The sequence below is a fragment of the Miscanthus floridulus genome, chromosome 1 (genome assembly GCF_019320115.1).
Source record: "Miscanthus floridulus cultivar M001 chromosome 1, ASM1932011v1, whole genome shotgun sequence".
In the NCBI taxonomy this organism is placed as follows: Eukaryota; Viridiplantae; Streptophyta; class Magnoliopsida; order Poales; family Poaceae; genus Miscanthus; species Miscanthus floridulus.
Window position 1 is genome coordinate 174,655,386 of NC_089580.1, and position 10,484 is coordinate 174,665,869.

General features: G+C 49.0%; 1 protein-coding gene across 1 annotated transcript; it reads left to right on the forward strand.

Moving 5' to 3' along the window:
• Nucleotides 1-4,528: 4,528 nt before the first annotated feature.
• Nucleotides 4,529-9,776, forward strand: LOC136548802 (geraniol 8-hydroxylase-like). Its single transcript, XM_066540193.1, has 2 exons — nt 4,529-5,500; nt 8,935-9,776. Exons 1-2 carry the CDS (start codon nt 4,610-4,612, stop codon nt 9,538-9,540), a joined length of 1,497 nt encoding a protein of 498 aa, XP_066396290.1. The 5' UTR covers nt 4,529-4,609; the 3' UTR covers nt 9,541-9,776.
• The last annotated feature ends 708 nt before the right edge of the window (nt 9,777-10,484 follow it).

The following is a 10,484-nucleotide window of genomic DNA, read 5'->3' on the forward strand; positions in this document are numbered from 1 at the left end:
GTGGTGGCAATTGTCAGTGTTTCTTGCTTGAAGTGACAGGACAAAAATCTCGAGTTGCAGGAGGAAAAGCCGAGGATCGTTGGCCGACTAAGCAGGATTTGTTACAGCAAATTTTGTCTTCTGGTCCTTGCTCAGATCTTGGAGGGGCTTGGCATCAATCAGTATCTCTCAGGTTCTTGCAACCCTCATGGATGTCATCTGTTTGGACATGCAGTTCAGTGGTTTCGTGCTATCACCCGCATTTGCCAGTCTCTGTTAGTGGTACTAATGGTTCTGAAGGTGTCCATCTAACTGCCGTGATGTTTCTGATGGTGCCTGACAGTCTCTCCTATGACATATCGTGTGGAGTTAAGCATACTAATTCTCTACAGCCGGACTACAATCTGACCTCAGTACATGTGTTGGACACACATTTGGCAGCTCCTTGTTTACTCGGAGCTGGACTAAATTGGCCTACAGTCTGCTGCATTGTGTCCCAACCTTGCTTCGTTGCCAGCAAACTGACTGTTCTTGATTGGATGCTCATGGCCGCAATTCAACTAGAGATCGTGTGTGATGGAGCTCAGTTGCGACCAACACCATGGCCCTCTTTCAGTACAGTCCATGAAGCTACTGTAGGGTGGTGTTTCGATTTGCTCGTGCTGCCAATATGGCTACTTTCAGTTTGGTGGAATTCTGGGTACCAAAGTGAGGTGCCGTGGCATAGTTTCCTCTCATCCCATTTAGACCCCTCGGCCACCACCATCTCCAGTTCTGTTGGTGTGCTTCATTTATATCCTCAAGCGGCAAGTTCATGCAAGCACTCTACTGTCCTTCGTGGATTGGTGATCAAGTGGCCTCAAGTGCTGGTGCTCACGGTAATTGCAAATGACCTACTGACACCATGGGATCCAGGAGCCAAACATGTGCTGTTTTTCTGCAGTAAGCCATTCGAGTTCTAGAGCTGCAGCATGAGTCGTATCGTGTTGTGTTGATTCCTGGGAATGTTTCTTGCTTGGAGACCACACTTGTGTCCGTGCAAAGGTCTATGGTGAGGACCTTACACTGGGATTCTGGTGGTGACATGGCTGCTACGCTCCGAAATCAGCATACCAGCTACCAAGTTGCTAACATTGATGATGCCAAAACATCCAAGATAAGACTCACTGGACATAGTTTATGGTTGACGGAGCTTCCTTTCTATCACCTGCTGGTTGAGGACCCTTGTGGCTTTGGTCGCTCAAGGAGACTAATTGCTCATTCCTCTACCAGGAACACTCGGCGCTTATCCACGGTCAACTCAAGATGGGAGTTTTTAACAGCTTGGGGGTAAGCTGTTGCTTAAGCGGGGGAGAATGTTAGGGATATGGGCTAGTATTAGTAATAGATATGGGCTTCGGACATGGGCCTGCGTGCCTCTGGTTGGTTGGGCTTGGCCCGTGTATGAAGTGGTATATATTTACCTTTGGATGTGGAGAGAGGGGTATGAAAAATATTGTAATCAACAATCAGATATATCCTAATCTGTTCTAGCTACTCCTCTCGTGTTCATCTCACTACCGGAATCCTCAAATTTACCGAGTGTTTTTATGTTTGCCGAGAGTATTCCCTCGGACACTCGACGACTAAGTTATTTACCGAGTGTTGCGCTAAAAACACTCGGCAAAAAAAAAACACTCGGCAAAAGAGGAGGTTTGCCGAGTGTAAAAACAAAACACTCGGCAAAGAGAGGGTTTGCCGAGTGTCAAAAAAAAAACATTCGGCAAAAAAATAAAATCTTTTTTTTGAAAAAGGAGAAGAAAAAAATTAAAAATTACTTTACCGAGTGCTCAGATCTAGAACACTCGGCAAAGAATTAAAAAAATTCTGGAAATAAAGGAGAAAAAATAAAAAAAAACTTTGCCGAGTGCTCAGATCTAGAACACTCGGTAAAGAATTAAATTTTTTCTGGAAATAAAACCCCGCCGCACACCGCCCCCTCCCTCCCCCCGCACACCGCGCGCCCCTCCCTCCCTCCCCCCGCACACGAGCACCAGCTCCCTCTCCCTGCCCTCCCCGTCGACGGCCGGCCCTCGCCGGCGCACCTCCTCCCTCCCCTCCCCTCCCCTCGCCTCGCCTCGCCTCGCCGGCGCCCCCTCCCTCTCCTCACCGAGCGCCCCTCTCACTCCTCTCCCTCCAGTAGCGACCGTCTCCCTCTCCCTCTCCTCACCGAGCCTCTCTCTCTCGGGATGGAGGTGGCAGCCGCCAGCCGACGAGCGGGACAGAGGTCTGCTCCGGCGACGCGTCTCCCGGTGGCGGAGGTCTGCTCCGGCGGCGCTCCGGCGGTGGATCTGGCGCGCCCCAGCGAGGAGCAGCCCGAATCCGACGTGGAGCAGCCTGGATCCGGCAGGCACGAGCGAGGTGGCGGTGCTCCTCCACCAGCGTCGAGCCGGCGATGCGGCGCTCCTCGTCCACCTCAGCTCTACGTCATCTCCAACGCGCCCTCTCTCCTCTCTCCCTCCGACGAGCTCCCTCCGGCCTGGCAGCGTGGATCCAGCGAGCTCCGCCACCTCGAGCTCCAGATCCGACGCACCCCAGGTGGCGGAGGGGACGGCAGCGCGGATGGTGGTGGCGGCAACGGTGCTGGTTGGTGTGGGCGTGGTGTGGGCGTGTCTTTTTTTTATTTTTGTTGAAAAAAGTTTGCCGAGTGTTTTTTGGACACTCGGCAACGTCTTTGCCGAGTGTCCGACAAAAAAACACTCGGCAAATTAGCGTTTGCCGTTAAAGGGTTTGCCGAGTGTTGTTTGGGCTTCACCGAGTGCCCATAGCACTCAGTAAAACTCATGTATCCGGTAGTGTCTTCTTCCTCGTAATTCCCCTGCTCTACTGCTAGTTCCTCTCCAGTCTATGATCTCTGATGCTTCCCTACTTATCCCCGCTACCCTGCTGCTAACACATTTCTACGGATCTCTAGAAGATTGTAACGGCAGCAGATCCATCGACGACAACGGTGAAACCAGAGGGCATACGCTTGCGTCGGTACGTGGATCGCTTGAAACAGACGCGACGCTGAACGTGCAACAGATGTCGCTATCCAATCCAAGCCCAAAAAAATCTTGGACCCCCTACCCCTAGGTAGAAATTTATATATGTTGACAAGTGTAAAGACTAAAGACTATATGTATGGCCTAGGGCGATGCGGAATAGGGCGATGCGTGCGTCTGCAACTGCGACCGATGATTTCTAGAGCACTTTTCTATCTAGCCTTGCGCGACTATTGAAGATTATAATTCCTGATCGCAAGTTCACGACGCCTCTGCGCTGCGAGTAGTGCATGAACTCTGATCTCCAGGCTGAGACACGACTCACGAGCTGTTAATCACCGATTACACAACGGCCGACGCTGATCCGATCCTCATTTCCTCACCACTTGCGCTTTTCAACCTTTGATGTATTTTCCTTTTACCGTTATGTGTTCTCCTGTCGTTAATAATAAAGCATGCGTCCGGTAATAAAGGGAAAGGAAAAGGAAAAGAGTAAAACGTGTGAACGACTTTCATAGAGAGAGAGAGGCTACCTATTGGCTATGTTTCCAAAACAATACAGGTCCCATATTTGTCGAGTTGGCGATATTTGTCGTGGAGGGAGAAAGCATCTAATGGGAATTATGAAGAAGAGAAATTTCAACTTTGATGACAAAAATGTAAAGACTACAGGTATATCCACACATGTAGAGGTGTGACTATGTCGTAGGAGGTGGATACAATCCCATATTAGTTTCCGTCCTACGTCACATAATTCCAAGATCGACATTGTCGTCACGCGGCCATCATGAAAAGCCACACAGCCCATTCTTTTTGTTGTGCTCTCATAATTAATAATTTAATACAGTAGATGTAAACAGAAAAATACACGGTCACAAAGTAGAATAACTATTTATTATTTCTTAAATATTGATGATTACATTGTAGAGCTCCCACGTAAGTATGTATTATATATATATATATATATATATATATATATATATATATAATATATATATATATATATAATATATATAAAGTCTATTTAAATATGCACGACTAGTTACTAATTGAGGCTAAAAATTATCCTAAGTTACATGTAATTGGCTGACAATAGTTGAGGATTTTTTAAAAATAAATTATATATTAGTTTTCCGGCCTGCTTTGAATGCACTAGAGCTAATTTTATCTAATTTTATAACTAACTAACAGTTAGCTCTTGCAAACAGGTCATAGTCTGGCTAAGATATAAGAGTTTGGCAAGAACTTATACATAGATAACGCCGTAACGGGCTAGAATTATCATTTTTCTAGTCTTGTTCTTCTTAGTTTTACAAATTTCGGCGATAGAGACGTAGATATTAATTCGCCGTGGCTCAATCAATCACGGTCCGTTTCTTCAAAAAAAAAAAAAAAAACCCAATCACGGTCCGTAGCATTAATTTGCAAACAGAGCTCAACCAATCACGCGGTCCGTAGCTTAGCAGCCAGCAAAATTCCACAAAGTCCTCACACGTCCTATTACTCGTGCCGTAGGCCTGTCCGGCCGGCGTCCGCCTCTACAAGAACAAGACCACGTCGCATAGCAACGCACACATGCCACGGAGCTCAGCTCTCAGTAGCTCACCATGGAGCTCTTCCACCTCTACACGCTATGTGCCATCCTCATCGTCTCTTCCCTTTACCTCCGCTTCTTCTTCGCCGGCAGCCGCCGCAACCTTCCCCCAGGCCCTCGCCCACCGCCTCTCGTCGGCAACCTCCTCGACCTCGGCGCCCACCCACACCGCTCCCTCGCGCGACTCGCGGCGCGCCACGGCCCGCTCATGGCGCTGCGCCTCGGGGCGGTCACCACGGTCGTCGCATCCTCCGCGGACGCCGCGCGCGACGTCCTCCAGCGCCACGACGCCGCCTTCTCCACGCGCTCCGTCCCGGACGCCGCCCGGGCGTGCGCGCACGACGAGCACTCCATGGGCTGGCTCCCGCCGGGGAGCCCCCGGTGGCGCGCCCTGCGCAAGGTGTGCTCCGCGGAGCTCTTCGCGCCGCAACGCCTCGACGCGCACCAGGCCCTCCGCCGCGACAAGGTGCAGCGGCTCGTGTCGCACGTGGCCGGGCTGGCGCGCCAAGGCGCGGCCGTCGACGTCCGCCGTGTGGCCTTCACGACAGCCCTAAACCTGCTCTCCTGCACCATCTTGTCCGCCGACCTTGCGGACCTTGATGACCGCGGCGCGTCGAGTGAGTTCATGGCGGTGATCGAGGAGTTCCCGGTGGCCGTCGGGGCGCCGAACTTGTCAGACTTCTTCCCGGCAATCGCGTCGTTGGACCCGCAGCGGCTGAGGGCGCGCCTCGTGAGGGTGTTCAAGAAGTTGCACGCCATTTTCGACGAGCAGATTGAGCGGCGTATGCAGGAGCGCGCCGCCGGGGATCCACCCAAGAACGACTTCCTGGACCTGTTGCTCGACTACCGCGGCGCGGAGGACGGCCGGGGCTTCGATCGGCAAACGCTGCTGTCATTGCTTACGGTAACTCCTTTCTCCATTCCACCACGACATACAACGCTGGGTGTTTTGGTTCTTCGGGTAGACGAGGTTTTCAACACAAAAAGTATCAACGCTACAATAACAAATCAGTTCTATTATTAAATTCATCGTAGAATATATCCATATATTATATTTATTTAGTTTTATAAAAATTTCCGTACGATATTCTGATAACTTTGTCCAAATTCAAACATATTTAACTAAGAACAAACCCAAGTACATTCACTGCGTTCGGCTAGTATAGTCTTGGCTTCTTTCAGCTTGTTTCAGCTTATTCTCTCTCACAGAATACTATTCAACCATCCAAAACCAGCCAAAATCTACTGTTCACCGGACCATCCAAAACCATTCAAATTTGGAACAGAGGTGTACTGAATATTACCTGTACTAAAGGAGAAGCATTTTCGAGGAGGAAAACTTGTTCATAGAAGAACTGCCCCTGGAAACTTGCTTCCAGCCTTCCACTTTGTTCATTTGGACGTCGCAAGCTTTTGCTTCGCTCTAAGAGCATCTTCATTAGATTAAGAATAAATGATCCAATTTTCATACAATCGGGAATAATAGAGATTAAAGGCAAAAATCAAGCTTCCGCACATTGTCTTTTCAATCTCGTTTCTCTATGTTTTTTCTCAATTGAGAAATTCACTCCCTGAATCCATCATAAAAGGAGAAGAAGCGACATTTTTCTCAACCCCCTTTCTCTATTCCTCTCTCACTGACCTCCGGAACCCATCGGCTTGGGCGGGCATTGTGCTGTCTCACACGCCCTTGCCCACACCTGCCCGCGCGCAAGCCACCGGCCGCTGCTATGCCCGCGCCCCACACCGAGTGGGCTACCACCACTGCGCGCGCCCGCTGAGCCCGCCCTCAGCCTCGATGCGCCCCATGCGGCCATGCTGGGCGAGTTGCCGCTGCCACTACACGCCGGTCGCCCCCGTTGAGTCTCGCCCACTGCTGCTCCATTCGCGGGAGCGCCCGCCCACGGTGTATACAGGAGAAACGAGACGAGAAAGGAAGAAGGGAGATAAAGAGATTTATGTTGCACTGACATGCGGGGCTCACGTATAAGGGATGATTCGGCACTGTTTGTTTCGCTAAAATTTGGCTAATGCTACTGCTGATATTGATTTCTTGTGAAAGAAAAATATTATTCTTTCACTGAAAAATACTGTCGAAGAACAGGGCTGATATTTTTATCAATATGTTGGAGCATATATCCCATGTATATTCAGTTTTCTCGATCACCTATACTAGATTTTAGGGGAAATGGGAAAAGGATCTAGTGAAGATATTCTAACATCATCACTAGAAAAAGGCTCAGATTGTAAGGGAGGGAAGCCGGATAAAAAATACTAAATAATAGGGGCAAAACCCCTTATAACCGCTTCTACAACTCGCTTATGGACACATTAGCTTATAAGCCGTATTTTTTCAGTCAACGAATAATATTTTTCTCTCATAACAAATCAGTCAACAGTACTTTCAATCATGGCTTATCAGCCAAACGAACGGGACAATGATTTTTAAAGAGAGAACCGACAAAACCACATAACCATATGCAGCCTGTTCTTTTGGCTGTGGTTTGTCGTAAACGATCGTAAATTTTCATTCGGAACAGTATTTTTCTTTCACACAAACCAGCCAACAATGCTTCTTCATGAACCAGCAACGATACGAATCAGCCAACCGAACAGGACGATGGTTTCTACCAGATTAAAAAAACAAAAAAAAAATCAGGACAACAAATCACCCGCACGGCAGCCCTTATACAACTCCTTAAAGGACAACTTCACCGGAGCAACCAACATGAATCCACCACGCCCTAGAAACATCTTAAGGACAATACAACGACCGATCAATCACGCAAGGACAACAAATTGTTATTGTGTTGGAAGTGCAATCACGACAAATTTGTAGGGTGCAACACCATTTTGCTCCCTTTTCTTTAGGGCGGCTTTCCAAACCGGTAGCCCACCCCAGGCCTCCATTGCTTTTTTATGATAAAAACTCACGCAAGTAATTTGAGGCTTTGTCAAAGATAGTATATTGACTGTGTTAGTATAGTCCCTTCAACTCTTCTAAATCAGTGCAAGTTCGGCAGATCCTCTACCGACTGCTTAGAGAAAAAAAATCTGTAGTTTTGCTCGATGTTGACCTAGCGTCTATCTTGTTATACATGATGGGAAAAAAAATGTAAAGAACATGTGATGCTTCAACTCTTCTATAAATCAGATGTTCGTCAGATCTTCCGCCGACCGCTTAGAAAAAAGTTTTGTAGTTTTGCGCGATGTTGACCTAGCGTTAATCTTGTTATGTGTGGTGGGAAAAAATGTAAAGAACATGCGATGGTTAAATTGACTGGTCTACCTTGGCACGGTTAAATATTTGCTACGTACAGCCACGGGCTCATCCAGAATATACGAAACAAAATGTGTGGACGATAGCCATCAAGTAACAAAAACGTGTCAATTGAGAAGAAAAACTCAATTCCGTGGCTGAAAAAGCATGCAACTACTAACTTTGTACCGTACATCTTATTCAAGGACAAGGGACTAACATTTTCCTTCATCCCTGGTAGCCTGATCTCGATAACAAGCCTGATCAACGAGAAACGAAAAAAGAGTCAGGAAATACAACCTACACTGTTGCTTTTCAGTTTTACCATGCGTATAAAATCGGTTCAACACACAATTAAGCAACCTGCATATACACGCATCAAAATATCTTTTTTTTTCCTCTCATCTTAAGTACAGCTGTAGAATCTGTTCGGATACAGACACACACCACCATACACACGCACACATCAGACACGGTATACGAACAAACCTACAACTATACCTAGACAACAAACGCAGCTGAGAGGTACTCAAAGATCATCATCAGACTCCGAGCGTGGCGGACACATTACTTGGCACAGGCAACTAAAAATAATTATGTTCGGATACAGACACACACCACCATACACACACACATCACACACGATATACGAACAAACCTACAATTATACCTAGACAACGAACGCAGCTGAGAGGTACTCAAAGATCATCGTCAGACTCCGAGCGTGGCGGACACATTACTTGGCACAGGCAACTTAAAATAATTATGTTCGAATACAGACACACACCACCATACACACGCACACATCACACACGGTATACGAACAAACCTACAACTATACCTAGACAATAGACAACGAACACAGCAGACTCCGAGCGTGGCGGACGCATTACTTAGCACAGGCAACTAAAAATAATTAGGGAACTACTGTTACCGGGTCGAGTGAGACACCGGCGTCGAAGCCGGGCTTCGAACGCGGGCGGGCAGCGTGCTCACCTGCACCGCTAGCCAACCGAGCCAGAGCTCGTTCTCACGCATCGAAATATCTCATTCTACTCTTCATATTTTTTTTTCTGCAGGATTTATTCACTGCTGGGACTGATACAAGCGCAGCCACAATAGAATGGGCGATGGCGGAGCTGTTACAGAGTCCCTCGTCGATGGCGAAGGCTCGTGACGAACTCGCCCAAGCTCTCGGCCCGAAACAAGAGATCGAGGAATCCGACGTCGGGCAGCTCAAGTATCTCCAGGCCATCGTGAAGGAGACGTTCCGCGTCCACCCTCCAGCGCCATTGCTGCTGCCCCGCCAAGCCGAAACGACGACGGAGATCAGAGGCTACACGGTGCCAAAGGGCACGCGCGTCCTGGTGAACGTGTGGGCGATCGGGCGGGACCGCGAGCTGTGGGCCGAGCCGGAGAAGTTCGTGCCGGAGAGGTTCCTGGAGAAGGAGATCGATTTCCGCGGCAGGGACTTCGAGCTCGTGCCGTTTGGGTCCGGCCGGAGGATATGTCCCGGGCTGCCGCTGGCTGCTCGCATGGTGCACCTCATGCTCTCGACCTTGCTGCACCGGTTTGAGTGGAGGCTTCCGGCGGATGTGGAGAGGAATGGAGTGGACATGTCTGAGACTTTTGGGGTGACGCTGGGGATGTCTACGCCACTCCAGGCTATAGCTAAACCAATTTGAATCGTTGTCATGGGATGCACTGTTTTAAGGCACCATGCGTCCATGTTACCGATGGTTTTGTTTGGTGATTTAGTGGTTGTTTTTTTGGGAAACTCTCTCTGGTTGGGTGATTTAGGGCAAACTTTTTCTGGTAGCAGACTGAAGAATCTCAGAGTTCTAATTCGTGTTCAGCTCTAAACCTGTAATGACATGTTCCTCTTCCTGTTAGGTTATGAACATGATAAACCACATGAGCAGCGCATATGGGTGGATGCGTGGAGCAGCGCTATTGCCACGCCCATGCGTATACGTATATACAGCAATGAACCTTAGAATTGGGGTTCGGAGACCTTAGAATTTCGGTGATGCTCCAGTTAAGACACGGATCTTTTCACTCCGCTCGCTCTCGCACTGGTTCCTCACTTTTTCCTCTCTTCTGCGCTCGAGCCCGTGCCTCGACGCGTGGCCATGGCTGTCTCCATGGCCGGCGGGGACGTGCTCCCCCACCCCAGCAGGCTCCTCCACCACCCTGGCGTCCTCACCCATCGGGAGTGCCCAACGCCTGTGGATCCGGTGGCTCTCTCCCCCACCCTAGCGAGATCTATGGAGCACAAGCGAGATTCATGGAGGTGGCGCGACGGTGTTGCAGGGGAATGGACGGCTCTGCCCCACCCCGGCGTGACGCCCTCCCCTCCCCTGGTGGCGCCCTCTCTCTCACCTTTGGCGACCGAGCTCCCCCCACCTCTTCACCTCGGCAGCCAAAATCGACCGGCCAGTCTTTCCCCCCCTATGTTGCATATGTATATTTTAATTGTTTTTAGGTGTTTTAAATGTATGTTGTAAAAGTAGAACGGGTGATGTTGCATATGTTGCAATTGTTTCATAGGCATATTGCAAGCATATGTTTCGAGTGTTTCAGATGTTTCAGAGGTACATTTTATCTATGTTTTTCGGACTCAGGTTGC

Coding starts and splice junctions, on each gene's coding strand:
- LOC136548802 (XM_066540193.1), top strand. CDS start 4,610: ATGGAGCTCTTCCACCTCTACACGCTATGTGCCATCCTCATCGTCTCT. Junction 5,501..8,934: donor CGCTGCTGTCATTGCTTACG/GTAACTCCTTTC, acceptor TTTTTTCTGCAG/GATTTATTCACTGCTGGGAC.